General features: G+C 39.8%; 1 protein-coding gene across 1 annotated transcript; it reads right to left on the bottom strand.

Moving 5' to 3' along the window:
• Window positions 1–958: 958 nt before the first annotated feature.
• Window positions 959–27,924, bottom strand: opn4xb (opsin 4xb). The gene is made up of 9 exons (XM_041787744.1): window positions 27,195–27,924; window positions 12,055–12,188; window positions 11,755–11,958; window positions 9,508–9,679; window positions 8,795–8,956; window positions 5,936–6,043; window positions 2,714–2,885; window positions 2,400–2,543; window positions 959–1,880 (listed from the first exon to the last, which is right to left on the bottom strand). Exons 1-9 carry the CDS (start codon window positions 27,362–27,364, stop codon window positions 1,473–1,475), a joined length of 1,674 nt encoding a protein of 557 aa, XP_041643678.1. The 5' UTR covers window positions 27,365–27,924; the 3' UTR covers window positions 959–1,472.

The raw sequence follows: 27,924 nt of genomic DNA, 5'->3' as shown, positions 1-27,924 counted from the left end.
GTTGACTTCATGTTAGGACTTGGGTATGGGTCCAGAGGATCTTTTGTAGGTTGTGTGATGACCCTAATGTAGACCAAAAATCACAAGCCTAGGCTGAATGATGTGCAGGGGCTGAATATTTAAAGGGAAAATTAAAAAAATCAGAGGCAGAAATGTTCAATTGCCAAAAGGGGGCGCTGTGACAAAGTAACGATATTGACATATAAATGTATTCAGGCTCAATGTGTGATCATCCCTGTGAAGTTTGGTTATGATTGATACTAGCATCAAAAGTTAATAAGGCATTATGGGTGTATTTTCACTGCAAAAATGTACAAAAAAGTAGTTTTAGTTTGTGCTCCTGTCAGGGTCCTGACCTACAGTGAAAAACTCACGGTTTACACAAATTATGATTTCCAGGTTGTCAAGTATTGGTAAAAAAAAAAAAAAAAAAAAAAGAATATAAAATACGAAACTTGTGAGTCGCCCCAAAAAAAAGAAATTTGACATTTATCTGTTTGTAGTAGGCTTCCTGTCCATTTTGGAGGATGGTCCCATGTTTTTTGTCTGATGATGATACATATGTGTATATGTGTACATACTGATTCTCATGAACATAGCACTTACCCAGTCCCCTATCTAACGTATGGGGCCCTGTTCGAGTGACCTTCACTTTTCCACCAAAACTCAAAAATTTCCAGTTGGGCACAATTTTCTGTAAAGTTTGAGTTTTTGAGCATGTTGACGCCCCCAGATTAGCAACTCTTCTGCCAGAAAAATTATGTGTACAGACACAATAAGGCCCTCGCTGACCCTAGGTCAGTGCTCGAGCCCTAATAATCCTACTTCCATTGTTCACCAACCAAAGAAAACTCATAAAGGTTCAGTCTGCATTACAACCACAACACAAGATTTTATTTAATTTACTTATACACTCTTACTACATCTTGTCAACATATAAAGAAAATGTTTTGCTGTCCATCCTTGGGGTTTTTATATCCCTTAAAGAAACTGAGAATCCCATAGATCATTTTTTCAGACTTCACTAGAGAAACCAGACAATGACCTGAAAACCAAACTTTTGAACTTTACATCAGATTTCTTAGAATACGTAAACCAAAAGTCCCATCAGTCAAGTTTGAGCCAATAGCTCATAAAGAAATGTTGTTACACTTGTCATTTCTGAGGGATCTAAGAGATATATTCTGCCCATGCTGCCCCTACGGGGATCCTCGTCCCTGCCAAAGTCCGACAAGCACTGAGTGCTGAATACCTGTTACATATTGTTTCATTTTGCCCTTCAAGCTTTTCCCTTGCACTCCGGTTATCTTGGCATCAGAGTGGCATATCTCAGGATGAGTCAGAAACAGACAGTGAATTATTACTTTCTGTGAATGATTACCAGAGAAAGTGTATTGTGTTCTGTGGTCCAAGGTTAGAATAAATAACATGGCTTCAGAGGAAAATTACAAGGATCACTATTATCCATCTGATCAAGAGAGCAGCTCAACCGCCTCAAAGACTTCTGACGAGAAGTTCATACTGACAAAAACATTGTTCTCCATTCCCTCCACGCTGTCCTCTAAGCAGACACTGTCCTGCTTGATGAGGCTGCTCTCTGATGTGGGACTGATGACGATGATGCGTGGGACACCCTGAGGCGTCCTGGGACCAGCAGATGACGTCTTTCCAATGCTCAAGGAATCAAAAGAGTTGCTCTTGTGGTAGCTCCGCCTGTCACTGAGGCCATATCTCTCCTCTCCTGCATCTGAAACCTGGTTGGTCAGACTCTGGCTCCGCCTCCTGGCAAGAACTAGCAGGGGGACAGTGGCGATGGTGAGGGAGCTGGAAACCAGTTCATGGTCACAGGTGCTTGATGAGTCACACATGGTGGATGGGTGCTAGTAAAGTGAAAAAAAAGGGACAGACGCACAAACACATATTTACATACATACATAAAAGCATGACAGCATGCAGACAAATAAGACTAACACGATGCAAACACCTTTAGGATGACTAACAACATTAAGATGAATTCAGACTCATGCATTTTCTACACATGCACTCCTGAAAATTTCTGCAAAAATTAGAGACAGCCCCATGCTACTGCAGTGCAAAATGATAGCAGAGTCTAGACCTCACCCTAACCCAAACAATTTACCCATGCACAGAAATGCAAAGTAGCACATTTCAATAGGTAGATCAACAAGATGTCATCAATCCTGCCAACTTACACATTTTGAATTTTCCTAAATATTCCCTGCTGCATTCCCTGCTTGCATCTACTCATGCAAACCTCTAGCAGAAATTTACTTAGATGCTGGCAGAAAAATAGGCTGTGTAAAACTGTGACAAAAACCTTGGCCATTTGGGAAATTTTCAAGAGTTTTGTGCACGTATTAAAAGGCTATTTCTCTCACCTTCTCCACTGCTTTGGTCTTGGGGGTCTTTAGTGACTGTTTCTTGTAGGACCTGCCTCTGATAGACTGATTGTATGATGACATGCTTCTAAAAGAATCACATGACTTCCTTCCCAAAGATTCCATCTCTACATCCCTCAACACCTGCAAGACAAAACAGAAGTAATGCATAGAGAATTGAACAGTACTAAAGATTAATAATTCACTTAAAAATGTATTTTCCAAAGATATATCTTGCATTATTTTCCCTTTATAATCTAGGAGTTATATAAAAGCCATCTTGTTGCTCAACAAATGCAGGTTAGTAATGTTACCATTGCAGGTGAGTTTGATGAACTGGATATAAAGTGAGTTCTTGATGCTGTGGACTGTCTGCTGATGATGGAGTCTCTAAAAGAGGACTCGCTGATGGAGGACGAGATGCATTCCTTTCGAGGAGTCGGCGACAGGAATGACAGGCAGGGAAACTTCTCTGCCAGAGTCATCCTAATCAAACACACAAGAACAGAAAAATATGGGCTCAGTTTAGCAAGCATAACTTTTGAACACCCCTTTAATTACATTGTGAAAAAATCAGCTGTGAATATGCATGTGCTTATAATAAGTGCCTCAATTGTGTGTCTGTTTTCAGCTCTAAAAGTGTAGACAGAAGTCCTGTTCATGATGCATGCCTTATCTGTCGAATGAAATAACAAACTGTAACATGTATGTATGGTTTAAAAAGACTTTCCTGTCTGATAATTGTATGATCACTATATTTTTTAACAACTCAGCAACAGGGAAGAAAAAAAGCATATTTTTTTATATATATATATAAAACTCCAATATAGAAAGCCTATTTGTGTGGAGCTTCTCAAAGACAAGTGTCCACCCGGGGAAACTTGTCTTTGAGGAGCTGACACATGATACGATAATAACAATTATGTTAGTGAGTGATTGTACTTAGTTACTGTACTGTATCATATGGGAATTTTCATATATTGTTGTAATATCTCATATTATATAGATTCTTAGCACATTGTATCATTAAATCTCATCGCATCATATTGTATCATTTTGTGTCCTACCCTATCCTACCCTATCCTATCCTATTATATCCTGTCTAATAAAATGTGTCTTACTATATTGTATCGCATAGGTTGCATTGTATCATATTGTGTTGTGCCCCGTCGTTTTGCATCATATTGTATCAAATCATATTGGATTGTGTCAAATAGTATTGTCTTGTATTGCATCATATCATGTCCTGCCCTATTTTATTGTACCAAATAGATTGTGTTTTATTGTATTGTATTGTGCTGTATCGTACCTGGTTGCACTGTAAGGTATCATATTTTATTGTATTGTATCATATTGTACAGCATCACATTGTATCTTGTTCTGTCCTTTCCTTTCCTATCCTATAATGTCACATATGAAGCCAAGTGTGTGCTGTGCGATTTTCCCCCAATTCAGCCAGAGTTTTGAGTCGCACAACTTACTTTGAAGTCTGGACGACTTTCAGTCAGATCCAGCTTCATTTGTCATGCTATGTACAGGGGGTACGGCGGCCAACCACGGTCCGACTACGACCTGACGACCTGCTCCCGACTGGTCGGAAGGATTTCTGGCATGTTTGATATTTTGGTTGTAAGACTCCAGACACTTCACAGTGAGAGCAAAAATGCAAGCAGAATAAACAACTTTGGGGGGCTGTTTCCCTTTGTAAACTGTCAGACAACATCCTATTATCCTATTACCATGAAAACAGCTAGAATGACTTTCTGATGCACCCCTGCTATGATAAAGGGAATAAACTAGCAGGAAATATTCCTTCCCGCAGACCTGCAGCTGACACGGATGGTGACAATGTTTGTGTGTGTGGGATACAGAGAGGTAGTGGGAGAGTGAGAGAGAGAGAGAAAGCGAGAGAGATAGAGGGGGGAGAGAAAGAGGATATGACTGGAAACACTTCACCTTCAGTGTGTGAGACATTTTAAAAAGAAAACTGCGGGGTTTCTGTCACAGTCCAACCTGACTCCACTCACACAGGGTGAGCACTCAGGTCGTGCACAACTGTCGGATCGTAGCACACAACTCACGCAGTCAGTCGCACAGTATGAGATGACATTCACCATGACTTTCGTATGGTCTGCTTGAAATCACACAGTGTATACCAGGTGTAAGGTATCATGTCTTATTGTTTTGTTTTGTGCTGTACAGTATTGCATTGTAAGGTACCATATTTTATAATGTTGTTTGCATCATTTTGTATCACATCATGTCATATTATCATTTTTTGTTTATTATTGTAATGTATCATATTGTGTTGTATGGTATTTTATCGTATTGCGTGATATCATAGTTAGGTACTTTATAAATCCAGTGGAAAATTCAACTACATGATGTTTTGTATCATGTCATATTGTATCATGTTACACTGTTCTGTCCTATTTCATTGTATCATGTTGTATCCAATGTATTATATTGTACCGTGTTGTACCATAAGGAACCAGATTTTATCGTATCATATTGCATCTTATCGTGTTGTGTCCTGTCCTGTCCTAACATATCTAATTGTATCGTATTGTATCAAATCATGCTGTATCTAATGGATTGTGCCTCTATCAAACCGTATAGCATCATATTATATCATTTATTTGAGTATATCATTATAATGTATTGTATGGTTTCTAAGCATGGCATATTATATCATATGGTTTTGTATCATACCTTATTGTATTGCTCCTCATCACATGTTGTGATACTGAATTGTTATGCATTTATCGTATGGGACTGTTTCATATTGTATCACCATGTTCTTGTACCATATATAATGAGAATATGTTGTATAATATTTTATTGTATCTTATCATTTTGCCATGCATTGTGTCATATCATAGAATCATATTGTACAGACTGTATTGTATCATGTCTTATTGTATGGTATTGCATTATCACACACTGTCCATGTTGTTTCATATTGCTGTTTCATATATTACATTGTTTGTATTGCACTGTATCATATCTAATTGTACAGAAACTTATCATCATCTTATTACACCCAATATGTCAATAAAAAAGGAAAAGAAAGATGATGGCATGAGGGAGATGTATTATGTTTTGCTCTAACACTATAATGCCATCACTTTTATATTTGGAAATGTTTCGATATGATATGATACCAGGGCTATCCACAGACATATGGAGTAGACAGCCAATGGGACAAAAGTAGCCAGCTTGTGGAATCGGGTGACATAAGTACCCATCTTATCCATAAATGTAATGAGGTCAGGTGAAGTGAGTGAGTGCCTCTAAAATGAACAGGAACAGCTTATTTGTCAGTCTTTATTAGGTCAGCAACAGAAAAAAATCAGCCAGCTGTGATTAAATGACTAGTCTGCTGTCTCGCTGACAGCTGGTGCTTGGGGATAGCCCTGAAGGCCATTTGATGCAATGCAATACCAACTTTACAAAACAATATGATGAAATACAACAAGATATGGCATGAGAATGTGTGGGTAAAAAAATTACAGCAGCACTGGTTAATGATTTACCTGTATTTGTTGTGTATGATGGCGTAGATGAACGGGTTGTAGATGGTGGAGGCTTTTGCTATAATTGCAGGAACAGCCTTGGAGTATGGCGACAGGATGTTGGCGTGCCTGCAAGAGACAGAACAACAGAAATTCATCCTGTAGTCTTTATTTTCAGCATGACGAAACGTGTCCAACAAAACTCAGCATTCTGTCTTGTCTTTTTATTTCATCTGAAGTGAAGGGGTGGATGGGGTCAGGGATTACTCCAAATGTGCCAGCTGCAACAGATGGGTTGTTAAGTCCAGCTGATCGTGTGACTCCTGGGTGTGTGCGAGTTTGTAAAGTTACCTTTGCCCTTTGAATGAGCAGGCTAAAAGATGTGATTTCAAAGTTACATAACCACATCCCTCTCCACTGTATACCCCGGGAGAAAAATGTGGTTGAGTGAATGTTGTGATAGGTCAGATAAGCAGAGGAGATATGAACAACTTTACCGTCTGTTGTATGTCACTCAGCCAGGGGTACTTGGCCTCTGGCTGAGACAAATATTATATAATGGGACAGTCAATGCCATTTTTGAGATATCTATCCAATTTGTCAGCACGCCATCAGCGCAGAACAGCAGCCCCTTGCAACCATGGAGCTAATGGTATCATCTGTTAGAGCAATGTCATGGAGTGCAAATTGATGCACCCTGATGTGGTAATAATCATTAGATTCCTGAGGTGAAGTTGTAAGTAATTAAAGGACAAATAAAGTGTGAAAGACAAGACAAAGACATTAGTTCTGGAATGCTTTTTGTTGCAGGAAAGTTGAAGTAAATAACCACTATAGCAATACATTCAGTTGCATTATTTTTTTTAATCAATTGATCTTGCATTCCTTATCTCAGCTAAGGCAAAAAGGAAATTTACTTGAGGGCTTAAAGTGCTGACATATGGTTATTGCAAATTATTTTGTTGATATAGTGAAAAAAGGCCAAATCTAAATCTGTGCTAATCCTGGAGCTACTAATTCTTTCTTTGTGGACCAGCCCCTTATGAAACTAAACCATTAAATCTGCAAATAATACATATAACAGAGCAGAAATGAGGGATTTACTTGGTTACACAGTTAAAGTTTGCTTCCTTTCTTGCATTCACCATAATGGTGAATGTTGTTGTGAAATCAATTAAAATCAAATGGTTTAGTGCCAATACTAAATGAAGCCCCTTGGGGGTTTTATCGTTTACTGATTTGTAAATCCGTCATGGTCAATATAATTTGGCTTTTTTGAAGAAAAAAATATGTAATGTCAACGTGAAATCAAATTTCTACAAAATACAAAGACTAGTAGTACAAAGACTCCTGTGTCTTGAAGGTCCAGTCACTGGTTAATCAGTATTCCTGGCTATCATTACACCATGAAGACAAAAGAACATTCCAAGCAACTCACAGAAAAAGTTATTAAAAATAATAAGTCAGAGGATGTATACCAAAAATGTCAAGGCCCTGAACATCCCCAAGAGTTCAGTTAAATCCATCATCAAGAAATGTAGGGAATATGGCATGTGTTAATCTACCTTGATCAGGCCATCCTCACAAACTGAGTGACTGTGCAAGAAGGAGACCACCTATGACTACTCTGAAGGCGTTACAAGCTTCAGCAGAAGAGCTGGGAGACTCTGTGTACGACAACTGTTGCCCAGGCTCTTCACCGTTCAAAGCTTTATGGGAGAGAGGCAAAGAGAAAGCCACTGTTGAAGAAAACTCAGATTCACTCTGGACTAGAGTTCACCAAAATGCATGTGGGAGACTCCATGGTCAAGTGGAAGAAAGTGTTTTGGTCTGATGAGACCAAGATGGTGCTTTTAGTCCGTCGGACAAGACGCTATGATTGGTGGACACCAAACGCTGCACATCACCACAAACACAACATTCCAACTGTAAAGCAAGATGGTGGCAGCATCATGCTTTGGGGATGCTTCTTGGCAGCTGGCACTGGAAGGCTTGTAGAGGTAGAGGGTAAAATGAATGCAGCAAAATATAGGAAAATCCTGGAGGACAGTCTTAATCAGTCTGCAAGAGAACTATGGACTGGGAGAAAAAAAAATTCCAGGAAGACAATGACCTGAAGCACACAGTGACAGCCACACAGAAACGGTTTGAAGACAACAAAGTGAATGTTCTGCAGTGGAAAGCCAAGACATTCATTTAATATACAATTTGTGGCTGGTCTTGAAAACCTTGAAACCTGTGCAACCTGACAGAGCTTGAGCAGTTTTGCAAAGAAGAATGGAGTAAAATCATGAGACCTATCCACACAGACTCAGTGCTGTGATTGCAGCCAAAGGGGCATCTACTACAAACTGACTTGAAGAGGGTAAATATTTATGTAGTCGCATGGCATATTCCAATTAATTGATATTATTTTGTAGAAATCTGTTTTCACCTTGACATTAAAGAGGGATTTTTTTTTTTTTTTTTTTTTTTTTTTTCAAAACAGCCAAATTATATTGACCATGACTGATTTATAGAATAAATAAAAGGGCAAAACTTCCTAGGGAGTGAATATTTTTTAAAGGCGTTGTTGGCGTCAGTGTTTGTGTAGTGATTTAGAGCTCAGGCAGGAGTCCTCAGGTCTTTGTTCTTATGTTTTTCCCACTCCATTAACATACGGGGTGGTGGGGGGTTGCAAAAAGTAAGGTGCACATTGAAATATAATGCACTACAGTACACCATCAGCACCCGCCACAACTTCAGCAACAACAACATAATGATCATCTTGGTAAAATTTGTTGTGCTGGATTGCACAAGTGGTCATAGAGCCATGGCTCATTGGTGTAATCTCTAAACTAAAGGGATTAGAAAAAAAGTGTTTGATGAAATCAGTCTTACCCAGACCAGGAAATCAACGTGACGCATGCGTACGGTGACCAGGAGAGAACATAAACCACAATGACGACAAAGGCAATCTTTGCCAACTTCCACTCGCTCTTGATGGACTTCTGCTGGATCAGAGTGGATTTCCTCACCTGAGTCCCAAGACGCTCAACTTCCCTGTAAGATGTAATGAAGTTGTTAAGTAATGAAGGGCAGAGGAGGAGCCCCCCCTAAACAATCTGAATATTTGATTCTTGAATAAGGAAATCCATGAGTCATTTTTATATATTCAGTTCTGAAAAGTTCTAAAAAAAATCAGACCTGCCCCTGAAAGCTACGTATTCACATATTAAGCACAGTTGGAGATCTTCTTTGTGGATGAGAGGGGGGGGTCACAGGAAGAAATCCATGACATAATGATGGCTGACAAAGCAGCAGTGTCTGACACTGTGATGACAGTTTTTCCTTTTTCATTAGACTATTCTCAGTATCAACTTAAGCCTGGAAAATGAAAATACCAGTAGATTTGAGGCAGTTTCGTTATTTATCTCACTGGCTGCACAACAGTTGCATCAGTACCACATTTATTTCATATTTAAAAGTAATGCTACCCAAGACTGCTCAACAATCAGGGTTATGTGGCCTGGTTTGAGGCTGGTTGCAACTTTTTCAGCCACCATCAAGCCCCTTTTTTATGCAGAGTTACTAAGTGTAATTGGAAAAGGTACCTGCTTGTCTTTCGTATTGCCAGAAACATGAAGAGATAGCAGTAAAAGATGACTCCTAGTGGGATGAAGAAAACAAAGCAGCACAGCATCATGGTGTAGCTCCTATTGGCCAAGGTGTATGTGACATAATCCCATGTACATGATGTCATCAGGCCTTCTGGGATGTAGGAGCCTGAAAGGGAAAGGAGCATCAAAAAGAAGTAAGATATCCTGGAAACATCAATGGTTGTGTATGCTGTTTGACACCCAGCTTTGATGGTCTGTCTGTGGAAGTGTACAGGGAGATCACAAGTGAATCAATGAAATCAATCAGTCACATTATGAAACACTTTAGATTTTGCTTCAGCCAAGAGGCAAAATTTGGTAGTTTCCTTGTTTTTGTCTTCTTGTACAGAACAAATATGAGACAGGTCTAAACAGTCCATCCAGTGCCAATTTGATTTTATCACAACTCTTTCGTGTAGATGTGAGTATATAGGTTCTTTGCAGATGAAGCAGCGAAGTCTCCATCCATGGGGTGCAAAAAATGATTTCTATAGAGAAAAGCTACCAAAAAAACATATTTGAATCTGATTATGACTATGCCAAAAATAGTCTTTATTCTTAAGCTACTTTTGTATCCTGAAGTTGTGAAATATTTAGGCCTGCTCGTTGTGATAGGAAATCCCTCTCTGTATAGATGTGGATCATTTGGCTCAGCTCATTGGAGCTGGTTGTTTGCCTTCAAAAGGACTCTTCACTTTTAAATAGTTTGGCTTTTGAATATGGATGAAATTACGGCAAAAGATGGAGGAAAGGAAACTGGCACTCAAACAGGAGCTAGCAACAGTGGCTAACTTAAAAGAGCTGTGTCTTAGAACAGGCTCAATCAGGAAGGGGCATCATTGCTCGGTCACTCAGTCCACAAGGGTAACCTGTTTCAAACATGTTCTGTGCAGGGATTGACTGCCAAGCATCCTACTGATTTTCTCTTCATTGGGTAAGTTAAAAAGGATGAATTGACTTTGTGTGTGAATACCTAACCTCCTTCATGTTTAGGGTGAGATATCATTTTGTTGTTTATCCATGTGATATCTGATTTGTTACTGACTAATTTATGCTAACCACTCTTTTATGTTTGGTTGCTAACTCAAATTTAAAAGCATCGCAATGGAATAAGAAAGAGATGTTGTGATGACTGAATCCTTGTCATGAACTAATGATGTAAAAGTTATAAGCCGAACTAACCTGAGGCCTTACAAAGCGTTATGGTTTGCAATTGAGCTAAAAAAAATATTTTATAGATCTGACTGTTCCCTGGAAGTACTCTGTGGAGGAAGCGTATCAAAGACAGGAGTCTAGATATCGCTGTCGCTTTCAGGGAATGAAAAAAACTGTATTTTTCATTTAATTAAACCCTGAATGGTCATGATCAGCATTTTTTGATACTTGTAATTGCTTTAAAATAGTTTAAAGCACACTGACAGATGTAAAGTTTTACCATTAGCACATTAAAGGCATAAAAAATGAAGATACAAGGTTAAGGCCCTTTTTTAGGCCCAAAGCCAATCAAAAATGAAGGTACAAGGTTTAGGCCCAATGCCAGTAATATGCAACATGATGGAAAGTTGGGTTTGTACAGAAGAAGTGGGATGTCAGAGAACTTGGGATGCAGGGACAGAGTTTTTAAAAGACAGTTAAGGAGATGTCAGATAAAGGGGTTCAAACCAGTCATAGCATTTGGACAAGGAGGAATAATGCCAATTGGGGGCCCAAATAGAGTCAGATGAAAACCACTCACCCCCTCTGTTTTCTCTCTTTCCTCATGAAAATGTGGGAGTAAGGGGAGGTAGAGTAACAGCCCAGTCAGGCCATCTCACCCTTACTAATCTCTCTCTTCAGACTTGTCTCTATCTATATATTCTCTCTTGTCTTGTCTTTGCAGGTCTTTTTCATGTGTCAGTTGAAGTTTTCAATGCTGTTTGGGCTGTGATGGCCAAGTGGTTGGCTAGGTTAAATTAAGGACATCTTCATGTTGGTATACTGAGAGCTTCTGTGGAGGGGGGTGGTTCTGGGATGCAGGAATTCACTTTCTGGCCTTCTAGAGATGCCATAGGACCAATAGGATCACGGACCCAGGGTTGACCGATGACACTGATGATCTATTTCTGTTTCCCTTGCCAGGGTTTGTGAAGAAAGATAATTAAAAGTTCCCCTGAGGATGTTGAACTTGGTTCAAAGAAAAGGCCCCTGGTAAAAGAAACTTACTCCAGCCGACTAAAGGCGCCAGACTCCAAGCCAAAGAGTACAACCAGACCAGGATTATGGCCAGCGTGGTTCTCCGCTTGGAGCTCCAGTGGATGGCCCGCAGAGGCTTAGTGATCACCAGGTAGCGGTCGATGGAGATGGCCAGCAGGTTAATCATGGAGGCGATGCCAAACAAGGCACCACAGAACGCATACATTTTACAACCTAGAGGAAAGATGCACACAAAAAATGTAATGACTGAAATAATTAAGTGATTAAAATTTAAAAATGGGATACATATATGACAAAGAAGAGGATTACCCATCTCTCCAAAAGCCCACTCTTTGTAGAGACAGTTGATGAAGAAGATGGGAGATTGTGTGAACGCCATCAGGAAGTCACTGACCGCCAGGTTCATGATGAAGTAGTTTGGCAGACTACGAAGCTTCTTGTTACTAAAAACAACAAACAAGGAATAGTGAGAACATGTTTGCCCTTCACTTGCTTTGAATAGTCAGAAAACCTTGGTAAGTGTACACTGCACTGCACACTGCTCTTGGCCCTCTCTTTCTGCAATTAATAAACAAATAATAGTTCACGCTTCTCATAAAAGAATTTTCCTACATATAAGTTAAAGAAAAGTCTTCTGATTATTAATTTACAGGTATTTAGGATAGCAGGAAATGAACACAATCATATTTTTGGATTGGGCAATAAGAACTGTTTGCTTTACAAGTGCCAGTGAATGAATAAATAAGACTCTTTGCTTAGGAAAGCTTGTCTCAATCGTGGGCTAAATGTTTCACACATCTCCAGTATTTTATTTAGAAAAACACTGGAACTTATTTGAAATGAAGATGTAGGTGTAAAAGCTAATAACAGCTGCCAGTAACTGCCATGGAACACTGCCTGATCAACAGGAGACTACTGAATGCTACTTATTGAGGTAGCATGGGGCGGAGCGTAGGAACGCAGCAGCGTCTACTAAGGAAGCGTGCCCACAGAGTTTACATCTTTCCCGACGAAGAGTATCTGGGCGCTTGGAGACTGAAAGGAGGAGGACGCGGAGCAGCACAACACGTAAGGCCGGGTTGGGAGGAGGCAGAGACAGCATTGTGCGAGACGGCAGAAGAGGGGCAAACAAGCCAGGCTAAGAGTGGCCCCATACAAACCTGTCGTACCAAGCTTCTTTCTAGTGGGTGCCCGCTCCCTCACCAGCAGGATGGATGACGTGAGGTTGCGGATTTCTAACCACTGCTTGGACAACTGTGTTTGCTGCTACAGAGGAGACTGCCGAACGTAATTTTGTTTTGTTTTTAAAATGCAATGACAATAAACGACTATCTATCTATCTCAGTCAGGTCATACAGGACGATTGGAGAATGACTATTGGACCATAGTTTGAGCACATAAATGTTGAGTTTTGGTCATGTGTCGTAACTGTTTCGGTCACACAGTAAATGCGAGATTAGACCATTGCAGTCCCAGCAGAGGCACGTATAAAAAAATACCCCCTAGAATGAACATTTATCATCAGAGGGCGGGACAGTTTAGAAGCAGAAAGGGAAAATCCCTCTTGGCATATCGCACGCTGTGAACAGCTTTGACGTAAGCGCGGCACGCTTGGAGGCGGGGCTTTTGCGCTGCTCCAGAGCAAGACCGTTCTGGGCATGGCTAGGCGCAACCTGGCATGGCTGAATTGGTGATGGAAAAACAAGTTAGCATGGCTTGGTTTGGCTCAGCATGGCCAAAAGCCACAGTTAAAAAAAAAGCCCCACAAGTCCATGTCTTTCTCAAAGGTCAAACAAGCGTAAAAATTCCCCCTTCCTCTGCCTCAGCTGATCCTGCAGCTGTACTCGCCATCTCTTTAGATGTCTCTGCACTTTTCTTCTTTGCAACAACTGCAGTATGAACAACTGCCAGTCAATATTTATCAGCTCCAACTCCAACAATAACCTCAAATGTACAATATACATCATAATTTTATATAATAATTTGGACAGATAAACGCAGCCTGTTGATATATATACCAAATGTAATACTGAATTGAATTGAATTAATTGAATTGGGGGCTGCACAGTGGCGCAGGGGTTAGCGCTGTTGCCTCACAGCAAGAAGGTCCCTGGTTTGCTTCCCGGTCAGGGCCTTTCTATGTGGAGCTTGCATGTTCTCCCCGTGCATGTGCAGGTTCTATCCGGGTTCTCCGGCTTCCTCAGACCACCAAAGACATGCTTGTTAGATTAACTGGTGACTCTAAATTGGCCATAGTTGGGAATGTGAGTGTGCCTGGTTGTTTGTCTCTATATGTCAGCCCTACAATTGACTTCTGACCTGTCCAGGGTGTACCCCACATCTCATTGCTCAAAAAGGGTCGGTCTTTGTATCAGTTAAAGTACAGCAGGGCAGATCTAAATAGCAATATCAAATCCATGTGATAGTTAATCCACATGAACAATCTCAATGTACTTCAGAAGAACTGATGTTACTCCAGATAGTGGGAATCTATGTTTCTATGTTACAAGTTGCGCCTTGTCTGGTTGCGTGTTATGACTTTAGATGTGGAGAATTTGAGTTATGTTGTTATTCTACAAGAGCAATTTAGCGAGTACTGCTCACTCACATTTGGGTATGTCCTGCAGTTTTTGTTACAATTTTTGTTGGTTTTGTTACCCCAAAAGAGATCGTTCAAAATAACTTGTTTACTGGCTATGACTGCTTTTAGCTAAATGGGTGTGGGGCCCATATTGCTCTTTGCCAGGGGCCTACAAATCATTACAACCGGTGCTGAAGTATGTAGCGCACACAATAGTGAAAGCGACTTCGGTCAAATAGTGTCGTTTTAACACATAATAAACCAGGCTTAGCTATGCTATGCTAAGTGTTGTACTAAAGGGTTGCCTATCTTTTAGAGGAAATGTAACATCTGGTATGTTTATTACAAGCTTTTAAAAAAACACCTACATCCTGATCTTAACAGGGAGGAAATCAGGTCACATGAATTTAGTTACACTTGTATCTCTCTTTGATTGCATAACTCAATACACAAAGTGCTATTAAAATGTCAGCATTCATCAGATAAAGCTCTTTGCTGAACTGGTCAACTCTGTGTGAACCTGTTTTCACAGCGGTATGATTGAGCCGTGTATTGACCCGCGCTGTCTGTCCGCCTCCACAGCTCATCATTGATTAAACTGTTTCTGGATCTCCTGATTCAAAAGACGCGGCCTCCTGCTTCAACACTGCACAACCAGGTTTCTGAGACGTACAAACGTCTTTGTTACATCACAGCTGGTGAGTGTGTGTAAATGTGTGTGCCGGCCAGAAGTGTGCATGTTGCTATAGCGTTTACCTCATTCCTAGAAAATCATCATATCGGGTGCAATCTGCCTTGATAGACCATTATATCACTCTCCACCTCTCTCGGTGTGTGATTTTTCTTGGAACTCATAACATCATGTGCATGTCTGATTCAGTAAACACACATCATAAGCACAACACAATGGAGAGCTCATCTAATCTCTATGCTGAAGGACAGATGGAATATGAAAGCTCCTGACAATTCCCAGAACACATGCACATGTACGTGCACACGTACACACATCTGTGTCTGACCCACTTTCTCTAAAACAGTTACAACCGTCAAGGAGGTCAGTCGTACTCCAAATTATGAAACACCACACAGACTCCTATCATGGACAACCAGAGCTGGTTTATTTCACTATTAAAGACTTAATGAAAAAAGTCCAGTGTAAGCAGAAGTCTGCTTCTGCAGACTGCACAAGGATTTACAACTTACTGAGACGGCCACGCAAAGTTTCTTGACCACCAGAAGTGGACTTCCAACCACAGGAGCAAAATGAGCAAATAAGAAACCTTCAGCAGATTGATTTTATCATGCATTAATATTTTTAAACTCAAATACAAATATGAATTGGGCCAATTTAAGCTAAACTTTTTTTAATGCAATGAACATAAGTTTATTATTCTATTATATTTTAGGGTTCCTACGTGCTTTAAAAATCAAATTTCAGACTAAGACATTTTTTAAGACAAGAACTGGGAAAAAATTTATCCCATTTTTAAATACCACTAAAGAGTGAAAAATGAAGGAGCTATGAGATTTATCAGTAAACAAGACCAGAGCTGAATTTAGGGATTTAATGTATTGTTTATGAAATGTCATATGGTATAGAGCAGAGAATGTTTTGATTCAAAAAATGCCAAATTTTGATCATTTCTGGCATATTTAATGTAGAATAAGGCTTTTTTTATTAGAGAAATCCTGTCAAATAAGATTGGGCTGCATGGATTTTTAAGTTTGCAACCTGGTAGCCCAGATTTAGAGAGCTGGGCTAGTGTTTTACCACAATAAAGAGTGTATTTAATCACTGTGAACCAGATCAAATTAGACAGGGATCTGGGGGTCCTCCAACAGGGAAATTTAGAACATCCAACATTACACTCCTTGAATTCTGGAGAATATTTACACAACAATTTCTGGAGAAAGGTGTTTAAAATTGTGTAAGGTTGGCTAGAAAACAACAACAGAATAAGGACTCCTCACAGGTAAAAATCAGACTTTTAGAGACTTTCTGAGGCCTTGAATTTCACATTTGCAATTTAAGACTATTTTCGACTTTGCAAGGATCTGTAGGAACCATGATATTTACCAACACTTCTAATTTTTATTGAATTTATAAATACAAATAAAGTAGATCTGCAGAAACAATCATAGTCAATTACAGGACTGTGCATATTTGGGCCAAAAACTAAGACTATAGCCAGGCCTGTAATAGCACATAAGCCCACCTGAGGGCAGTATTAGGAGTACTGACACAACCCTGATGATGGTCTGGATGTCCTTGCTGTTGAAAAAAATGACAAAGTCCAGTCCTTTAAGGCAGAGCAGGGGTGGATGTGGCAAGTAAGCAGGACCAAGGGTATCATCCAGGCGGTTAGCAGGGTTGCCACATGCCCCGGCCATGCTGTGGACGTCCCAAGGGTCCTAAAATCAGTCTTTGGGGTTGGAAACCTCAGTTTCAAAATAAATGCTGCCAAGCTTCACCTTGGATGACAAGCGACACACCTATGTTGAGATGTATCGAGCTTGACTCTGCCGCCCCCACAGCCCCGGGTTGTGGCACATCAGGCCCTGTGATGAATCCTTAAGGCACTGCATGCCTAAAACCGATGAACATGACTATATATCTCTTTATTTCTTGTAAAGCACAAAAGATAAACTACTGAATAATGATTAGTATTGAAATATTTCTATTTCAAATATTTGAATGGCAGATTTCTAAAAATCCTTGAAAAGTCTTTAAAGTGCTTAAACTGGACTTAAAATTTAAGGCCATAAAAAGTATTAAAAAGTCTTACTTTTACTTGTGAGAGGTCTTAAATTTGACCAAGTCATGTTTATGCAATCTTTATTTCTAGCTACATGTTTCTAAGTAAACGCTGGTAGTGTATGTCATGATTAATATCACTGTATGTTATATTGATAGAAAAGAGGCATTTAATGTGCCAGAAATGGAAAAGTCTTGTTTCTGAACCTAAACCTGTGTTTAGAAACCCTGAGATACCGCTGTGTTCTCTTTGATGTTTATGATGTAGTGATATTTGACAATGACTTGCAGGCTGCACAGATTAAGGAGGGCGGCCGCCTGTTGCCCCTGCTCCGTCTCTGTCTGTATTACACCATTGATTTTAACTGCCTTCTTCACTGCATTTATCATGAAATAGGAAAGCAGCTATCAGCCCTGGTTCAGTTGTTCTTACTGAGGCCCCGAAGGCAACAGAGAAAATTGGAAAGTGTTTCCAATATTCTTTTAAAATCCTCTAATATTTTGGTTCACCCATGGAAAACAAGTGTTACAGAAACATTGGCAGGAGAACCAAATAAAAAAGCACTTTAACCATTGTCATTTATCTCAGTTAGTTTGTGCCATTAATTTCAAGGAACTTTCATCATTAGATACTTTTATATTAACTTTAAATGGATTTGAGGCAAACACTGTGGATGTTATAATACTTAAAAAGGTACACAAATTGGCAAGAAGATTGCAAAATTGTACAAGAAAAATCCAAACACAACTAAACACAAATAAATACTTCTAAACGCTCTGCCCAAGGGCATGCTGGGGAACCATGAGCTGACTCTTTACAGAGTTGAACTAACACTGATGGATCAACACTGTCAATGAACTCCTTTAGGAGTCAAAATCAACTTTAAAATGTTTAAAGACCCTGTAAAGTGAAATCCAAAGTTTTTTCTTAACACACTAGATGTGTTGGAATATCATTGCTGTAAACATGAAAAAACACTGAGATCTACATGTGACTGAATTCTTGATTTGGACCATCAGAAACCTTATTGATAACTAATGCATGTTGTTATCGGGCATTTTTCAACGGTGTTGATGTAACAGTCCTCACTTGGTGCAAACGATACCACATAAAGTGCATGACTCTGAGGCTGTAAGGGTGCTTGTCTGCTCTTGTTTCTCCATTAAGACTAGGTGATGCATATACAGCAGGTCATCAAAGGTGAGGATCAAGGTTATAATAGTTTTGGATTTTTCATTGGTTTTAATTTTCATTTTGGTTTCGCTTTCTGTGTTCGATTTCAGTTTAGTTTTTAGTTTTGACTGCTGGTTTGTTAGTTTATTTTAGTTTCTATTTTGCAAAAATGCTTCGTTTTAGTTGAGTTTTTATTAGTTTTAGTGTTAGTTTTAGTTTTTTTCTGATAGATGTCGTGGCTGAGTGAGCGTCTTAATTTTTAGAAACATATTAAAACAGGCTACTCTTCACTTATCATTTTATTTACTTAATGAGGATGTTTGAATACAACTCCAGACATAAAACGAGAAGGGTCTAGCTGTAGCCGCAGCCACTACAAACCACGCTCTGTACAAAACATACCCCATTGATCCATACAATAAATTAATTCTAACCCTAAGCAGTGGAATTTAAATGCTAAACCTAACCCCAGGAAGCGAATTAATTAAAACGTACACCTAACCCAGTGAGCTACCCCTAAATCTAACCAGTGGAAATTAAAATGCTAAACCTAACCTAAAGCTAATTAAGGCCTATCTAAACTAATGTAAGTTAACCTTAAACTAAGCAAATAGCACAAGTGGGTGTGTTTTGTGGGGAGCGTGTTTTGTAGGGGGGTGGTTTGTATGGTACCCGCGGCTGCAGGTGGGTATTATTGCATAAAACTACCACTTGGTGAGGTCTTAACCAATCAGATCAGGCAATTTTACACTCCCCAGAGTGGGTGTCGGTGCCAGTCAGTATGGTTGTGTCAACGACTAAAACTAAGGCTATTTTGTCTCCATTTTATTTTGTTATAGTTAGTTTTGTAAGTGCACTATACAGTTTTAATTAGTTTTTTTTTTTTTTTTTTTGTAAAGCTTAGTTTTTATTTGGATCCGTAAAGTAAAATGAATTTTGAGTTTTAGTTTTAGTTATTTCTCTCAATATCTATCGTGGTTTGAAATTAAATGAACAAAATCTCAAGCTCTGTTACTTAATTTTTTCTCCACAGGGGTTTAGATCAGTTGTTTTAGTGCAGATTATCTAGCCTTGACTACATCAGTAACACTGATCAGCGGTTGGGGGGGCCCCAATTAAATTTTGCTTAGGACCCCAAGTATGCTTGGACCGGCCCTGCTAAAGTTAATTGGATATGGTTGGATTTGAAATTGTCTATGGCTGTTTTGGCAAGCCTGAGCAACTCATGGTTAAACTTTATACGATTTAAGTGCTTTGTTGACAGGTCTGAGATATTTTTTGAGCTGTAAATCAGTCCAGCCTATAGAGATGTCAGAAGTCACTTTTTTTTTTGTTTTTTTAAGTCCTGGCTACAAGAGCCACCCTGCTTTGTCCGCACAGTGACAAATATGTCATTTAACTACTTCATGCTCCCAAATTGTCCTAAAAATGACAAATTCTTGCATTCCAGCAACACTGGTACTATTATTTAACTGTTATACTTCAACTATTAAATAATTACACTTACTAACTCAGTCCAGTCTTGGTTTAGGGTTTGTCCCTCGAATCAGAGAAAATAAGTGTACACTGTAAACAGGTGCCTGATTGGCAGCACCTGTGAGCATGGGCCCTGCTACAGTGGTCTGCTTCAAGAATCGGCATGCCACATTTGACTGATCTGGATAGGGCCCGTCGGTTGGGCAACTTCAAGCTGGTGTTCCGCAAAACCAAGTTGCGGCATTGTTTGGAGTGAACCCTAGTACCATCTCCAAACTGAAGGCTAAGTGCCATATAACGGGGAATGTCAGAGACAGGCTGCCAAGTGGGCAACACCCCAAGAATACTGTTTTCTCACCCTGTCAGCAAGAACTCTATCCTCCAAGATGACAACACTCGCCCCCACAAAGCGGGGTTTGTCAGAGACTACCTCCAGAATTTGGGAGTGGAGAGGATGGAATGGTCTGCCAGCAGTCCTCCCCTTAACCCGATTGGACACTTGTGGGATCAGCTTGGGTGTGCTGTTCATGACCAACACAACCACGTTGGCTGACTTGCGACAAATTCTGGTTGAAGAATGGGATGCCATCCCATAGCAGTGTGTGACCAGGTTGGTGACCAGCATGAGGAGGAAGTGCCAGGCTGTCGTGGCTGTGTATGGTGCTTCCACACGCTACTGAGGCTCCTGCATGTTAAATGAATAAATTGTTAAATTGTCAATATGTCTTGTTTCTTCAAACTTCAATCATCCAACCCACCAAACACCCAACAAGAGTCAATGGCAGAATCAGCTGTTTGGCATTGGCAGAGAAGATTTGGCACATTTTTCGTGGGCGCAACCCATATACTCAGCTCTGCTGCTCATCCCACAAATGCATGTTCCTTACAAATTTGGCATCAATTAAAAGGGTAATAAACAGGCTTTCCAACGGTATAAAATTTATTGCCAAGAAGCATTGTTACAACAACAACTTACTTTTTGTTTTGAGTTTATATTGTTTCATATTTGTAGAGGTGCCAGAGGCCAGTCTGATGTTAAAAAAACAAAAATGTTGAACATCCAGGTTGTTTCAACATTCATATTCTTATATTCTTTGCGTACAGTCTGCAGTGCAAACAAGTGTTTATATGCATTAGCATGCTTCACCTAAGCATTAAAAATCATGTCCATATGTTTGTGGGTTTAATCTTTTGCATTTGCAATCAACCTGTCAGAAACTCAAACCTTCCTGTTAATAAATATGCTCTGTCACTCTTAAAATGATGGCTGGAAATTTGCAAGTGTTTCCAACTGAGTATAAACATGTAAACTCATCAGAAGGATAGGTTTATTTTTAAGTACAACTGTGAAGCATCAAACTCAAGTGTCCAAGCATCACCAGTCATAACTGCTCCCCTCAACAAGCCTTAGATTTGTGCATGAAAACCCCTCTTAAGATGACGAATAAGCCCCCAACTTGTCACACAGATGACACACTGGTCTGATTTATGACACATTAAAGTTGGTTTTCCGGTTCACAGCTTTTGTTATGTAAAATAAGACTGCTGTTTCTTTGACTACTGCGTCTGTGTTAGAGTGTCTGTAATAAGAAAGGGTCCTGCTGTAAAAGCACAGTGTAAACAGAGATAATTCATTAATGGTGCTCCCTGATGTTTAGAGAGAAGACGGCAGGCCATGGTGATAAGAGGACTGGTTATGTTAAGCTGTCAGTTACATGATGTTCATCTGCAGCTCCGTCATCGGTAATAAACATGAGCAGGCTGGGTGAACACTATGTCCCTGACCTTTTAGTTTAATAAATAAGCCACTTTTACAGTCATGAGATATACAATGTTTATTATCACTCATCTGCCAGTTAACTGAGAATGTTCAGCATAGCTAACCTTGTGTTTGCTAACCCCAGCTCAGCTCCTGCACTGTCCTCTTGTCTATATGGTGTCTTTGGTTCCATTAAAACCAACATGGAGGTCAGTGAGCTGAACTTTAGGCTCTTAATGGCCAAAGGAGAAAAAACTGTCAGTACATTAAGGCAGCTCGGTGGCAGTTTTCCCTCTCTGACCTTCTTCTGGTTGACCCTGCCAACAAATTAGCAAGCAACAAAGTTAACATGTACAACCTAACTGCTTTGTATATTTCGTACGTGCTTTATTTTACACACATTTTATACTATCCCTCCAGCTTATGGTGAAAGTTAACAAACTCAAGAAAGACACTACGGATATGGTGGAACATGTTCAGAATGTAGGGGAGCATAATATTGGATATTTTTGCAAACATCTTATACACCGATATTTACAGATACATTTTAGCTGATACTGATATTTATATGTATTTTTCATTCCTAAAAATTCAGTCCTTTGAACACACTTTATAACCTGACACGCCAGATGGATTTGTTTCACACATCCTTCTGGTAAACCCCTCATTTGGGAAAGGGCAGAGCCTTTGAAAAAAAAAACCTGGAGGGTGATTGGATGAATGTTCTGTCTGTCACATCTTTACGGCCAATCAGAGCTACAAAACACGTGACGTTGTAGCCACTACCAAGGAGTAAACTCCATAGAGAACTGCATAACGCCGCAAACTAAGGCGACTGTAGACATATCAGTATGACTTTTGTCGTTTTTAAAAAGGAAACGACTCACTGGCCTCTTGTTGCTGCTTGCTTAGTACTGCATCTTACTCCTGATTGGTCCTGTCACTCTCTAACCAGGCCCAATCTGTTCAGGTGCGAGTTTTGCAAGATGGATTCGCCAGTGAGAAACACGGAAACAGGTGAATCCATCTGCTTTGCAAGGTTACACACTTTTAGGTTTGAGGATGAACGCAGAAACTAAATTAAGTCCTTAAGTCACACTTTGAAGTTTAAAGCATAAGTATAAATAAAGAAAAATACCTCAACTGACTGGTCTGTTGGTCCAGCCTAAAACTCAACACATTTTTTAGTATTTATGGCCAAAATTTCTATTTGATATGCACTGATACTCACTACCACAATATTGGCTGGAAATATCGGCAGAAATTTTTATATTTGCCAATACCGACATCAGGCCGATGATTTCATGCATTGCTATTGGAATGTTTAATCCAGTTTAAGGCCCATTGAGGTGTGCAGTGCAAGAGTTAACTGATCCCAAACCAGATTATCCAGGAGTGACCAACATCAAGAAGAATTCAGTCAAACTAACATGTTTGTGTGAATTTAAAAGTCCACTTTTAGTCAGGGTAATGTAATTTAACTTTTCTAGATGCATCTAAACATAGGGTCCCTCATTTATTGTACACCAGATTTACATTGCATGGCGAGTCCACATTAAGGTGAAAATGTGCATACACAAGCTCAGACCTGGGGACTTGAGTGTACCGTACGCTCACATTCAGTTTGATAAACGCCGATCTGTGCATTGAAATGGCTGCACAACCAGTTTTCTGGTGAATGCATGTTTGATAAATGAGGGCCGTTGAGTGAACACATCCGTAGTCTGTGTTACAATGTTACAATGTTACAATGTCGTTTAGCAGACGCTTTTATCCAAAGCGACGTGCATTCAAGAGCAAGAACAACACAAGCAAAGATCTAGACGAGAAGAAACAACATCAGTAAGTGCCACAAAGTGCTTGTGGTTTCTCAACTTTTCTTTGACAGAGGAGTTTGCAATTTTGACTAGACCTTAGTACTTTTACTATTACCTCGTTTTTCTTTATCCACGGGCCTGTGAGTGAATACATTAGGTCATGCTGATAAGCCTTGTAATTTTTATTATAGATACTGTTGCTTTACAGCCCTCCCTAGCATTTGTGACTCATTCCAATACATTAGTAACCTGCTGCATTAATATTTTTCTTGAAAACTTTTAACCTAGACTCTGTTACATAACCATGGTATGGGATATATTTCACATCCACGACAGAACCTTTCAAAGAAACTTGTAGGATGATAGGATGAACATTTTGTCTGTCACATTCAATACAGGCTAAACAAATAGTAGTCATGTGCCCTCACCAAGGAGTAAACTACACGTTAGATAAATGGGCAGCCGTTGCCATAATACTTGATTCTTGGTCAACTCATTCCAAAGCCAGTTTGGAGAAGGAAAAACATCTTTTCCATCAAGAAAAGCTTTAAGTGCAGTCCTTTGCCCTTATTTTAGTAAAGAAATTTCCACTTCTGATAAAACTGCTGCTATAGCTGCTTCCATGCTCATCTCTTCACGGGTGTTTTCAGGCATGTAGACACTTCTACTACAGTAAACCACGCCCATACAGCCTCCATCCCCTCAAATGACGCAGACTGGTGTGGCCATTCTCAGACTGGTAAGAGGGGCATCGACTCTAACCTTTGCGAGATGCATCAGCCTGATGGCCGACATGGAATCTGGCCAATCCATCAGCTTCACAAGGTTACAAACCTTGAACTCAGCAGGTAATGCTGAAACCATTGACACATCACATACCATAGCCTGATATCAAGAGCTGATTCTCTGCACACATTGTGCTGATGGTATTCAAGTTCACATACAATTTCAATCTTTTCAGTGCAGTTTGCTCCTTTTTACTGTGCCAAATGGTGGACATGGGCTGTCTCATCATCCATTCTTCGTTACATAGAGCTGTGCTGTGCTCTCAACTTGACAGAACAAAATTCTGTCTCAGCATAGACACTAGGATAGATGGAGCAAGGACACTTTCCGGACTTTCTTGTAAATTGCAGACTCAGAGGATGTGATACGCTGCATCATTCTTTGAAGATGACAAAGGTATCTATGGATGCATTTGCACAGGCTAGGTGGTTGTAAAATGTGCAATCCTTTAGTAAAGAGACTTGTAAGTGTTTGTTCCTAAATTGAAAAGGACAATTTCCAAAAAGAAATCAGTTTTTATAGACAAAATTCCTCAGACTAAAATTCCATGTATGACTGTGATTTAGAGAGTGCCTGCACACAGAGACAGCAGTAAAAGCAGCATTGTCCTGCTCCTAAGCCAGTCTTATTAGCTGTGTTAATATGGACCACTTGTAGTCTGAATAAATCCTGATCTGAATAAAAATGCTTCATAGAAACACATCATCCTGAATAAAATTCTCTGATCTGGATCATTCAGAAAGAAGTTTCATTGTGAAGGAGAGGGGTGGTTTATGCCTACAGTTGTTCGATCAGTGTTCATGAAATGAAAACACTCGATCTGATCATCTCTCCCTGTTCGGGGTGATTTTTGTCTTACTCCTCATGTCTTCCCCATGTGACATGATGGCTTTTGGCTTCATTACTTCTGGAGTGGACAGAAACATCGTGGAGCAAAGGAAAACTGATCAGTGGCCAAGACAACTTTTACAAGGGCTCAGGATTGTTAATCAGATAATGTAGATGTGTATAAACTTTTTTTGCTGGTGACTTTTTTTAAGGTAAAAGCAATTATGACCCAACAACTTTGTTTTCCATACATTATTGATTATCCAGTCTGCCTTCTGTTCTAGCGCTGAAAAATCTGGAAAAAACATTCTAACTGTAATTATTTTTTCCAAAATTACAATTGTGATCTAATATACCACTTTTTAAGTTCCTCGTCTTACATAGTTTGAACGCACACAAGCAATAAGTGATTCTATAAAAAAATTGACACTTAGATGTTTTCATGATGGGTGGAACATATTTCTGCTGCACAAAACATTAAACTGGTATTTGGACACAAATTTCAAAATAAAGAAATATTGCACCTTTTGCATTTTGAAAATTGCAGAAGGACATATTGTGATCTAATCTGAATTTCAATTTATTTCCCAGCCCTATCCTGCACCATTCTTAGCTGGTTGGTTGAGCAGGTGGCTAATGCTAGCCAGGATAAAGTTAATTCTGGACTCAATCTAGTCCTGACCTGGCGCTTTGCATTTTATGAGCTGGGAAGGTGCCACGTTACCTCCTTCACATAGACTTTCTTTGCATGCTCGGCTCTTTCTGCCTTCTGCAGCAGCCTGGTCGGGAACAATAACTTCTTTTTTTTTTTTTATTAGGTGAGCATACATGACTGACTTTAGCTCTTTTGCTACCCTGTTACTGGTAGAGTTTTGTTTGTGTGTTAATATGGTGGACAGAGTGAGTGTTATATGATGGAGCTCATTAACTACTGTTTAGTGACCAAAAAAAACCTCCTGTGACCACCCCAAGGGTCCTGACCCAGACTTTGTGACCGAGCAATATAAAGTTCAGACACAAACGCGGGGAGGAAGTTGATAAAACCAGTGATACGATGGTATATAGTAACGGTGGTTTGTTTAAAACAAAGGCATAAAAGAATAATTTTGTATTTTACAGCAAACATTCGGCAGATTTGACCAGATCAAATGTATGATGCATGAGCATGCACATCTGAACCAGATTGTATCTTTTAGCATCCATGTGAGCAGAGAGCTTTAAATTTTCAATAAATTTAAACAGATTGTGAAAACATTGCTCATGTAACCACAGCTATTGTTGTGTACAAGGAACAAGGAAAAAGAGAGATGGCAAGGTACTAGGAGTATTGGAGGGATGTTGATCTTCTTCACTGAAAAAAGCTTATTAACTTGTTTTATAAACTGAAGATAGATGTGAATTAAAAACAGGCTACCCACATCTTTAAGATCTGACTTGTGTCAACAAAGAGGCAAAACTAAGAGGCTAAAAGCAGTCTAAGCCTCATCAATATAAAGCACCACTCTTCTATTTCTCTGCATTCAAAATAAGTCCTGTATGTCATATTTCTTACAGTGAGAAATCTGAAATTCAAAGGGCACAGAATTAAACATTTAACAGATGCAGTGTGGACAGCATGCTGTGCAAAGTGACGCAGTGTCTGACACTTGAATGCTGCTAAGACACTGTGTAAGAGCCTAAATGTAAACCAATGTCATTTGAGAAATTTGTACCAAACTATTGCTGAAATCTCAGTCCATTTTTATCAGGTCATGTTCGTTGTGCTACAGAACCCTCCAAGAGGGTTTCATAATGACCGAATTGGAGGCTGATACTTTTCCTTGACATCAATACTCAAGGAAATAGGACAGATGTGCTGACATCATTGCACTTAATCCTCATGCAGCACAGTTTAGCTTTTGCACAGGACTGCAGGTTGCAGCTTTTTGCAAACTGAAACTCTGACACTAATGAGTAATTTAATTTCAATGAAACTCTAGCAGCCTTAATCAGATAAATGATTCTTATAGGCGCATCTGCACATGCTAATTGAAGTATGCAGATGTCCTTCCAGCTCTAAATACTCAGAACTTGCTCTGTCAGTTCCTCCATCAGTCACACTATGAGATCATGACAGCTCTGAGTGATAATAATATCCCCTCAGGCTCTAATTATAAGACACACCAACATCAAAAATGGAAAACGACTCATGCAGTTGGATGAATCTTTGCTGCTGCATGCTTGGATTAATTCAGCTGAAAAGGACAGGTAAGCACATGAACAAACAAATCCACCTGTAGAAGGCGAACATGACCAGCGCGTTGCCAGTGATGCCCAGCACCCCGATGACGAAGACGAACAGGGCGACGATGTAGTGAGCATGATCGGGCACGTCCACCTTAATGAAGAAGCTGCTCTGGGTGCTGGGTGCTTTCTCCGGCTCCATGCTCTCAGTGGACCACATGGTTGGAAGACCTCATAAGGAGCGACGACCTGGAAGGATGAAGGGGGCGCACCGGTTTGTAATCCACTGTGTTTTCCATGCATAGGGCATCCATTGTAATTTCATTTGAACGGCAGATGCATGGAACAAAGTACAATATGTCAGTCAAGAGAGCACCATCATAGATCAACCAGTGAGTTCTTTTTGAAGATCCAAATACTTTCCAGTTTTTTTCTGTTACTTTTTGAGAAAAAGACAAAATAATTAAAATGGTAGAGTAAAAAGTTCCTGTTAAGTTATGAAAACTCGATCCTCTTTTGCTTCCTCTTCCTGGTTGCAGATGTTTGCCACAGCTGTTTATGAATTTATTATCTTCAAAAGTTCTTTAGAAGCAACCTCCGTTGTGTTATTCCTCTTCTGGTCTGTAGCTCAACAAGTTCCACCTGTAACTTCCAAACGTTTCCCGTGGGATACTCTGATGATGGAGCTGGTAATATTCTCCAGTGTACTAAATCCCACGCTCAGTAAATATTGTCACTCTGTGTCCGCTCATCGTTCGCCTGCAGCCTCTCCAGCCGTCA

This window comes from Cheilinus undulatus, linkage group 5 (genome assembly GCF_018320785.1).
Source record: "Cheilinus undulatus linkage group 5, ASM1832078v1, whole genome shotgun sequence".
Lineage (NCBI taxonomy): Eukaryota > Metazoa > Chordata > Actinopteri > Labriformes > Labridae > Cheilinus > Cheilinus undulatus.
The sequence above is the reverse complement of the archived record's forward strand: the minus strand, read 5'-3'. Positions and strand labels throughout refer to the sequence as shown.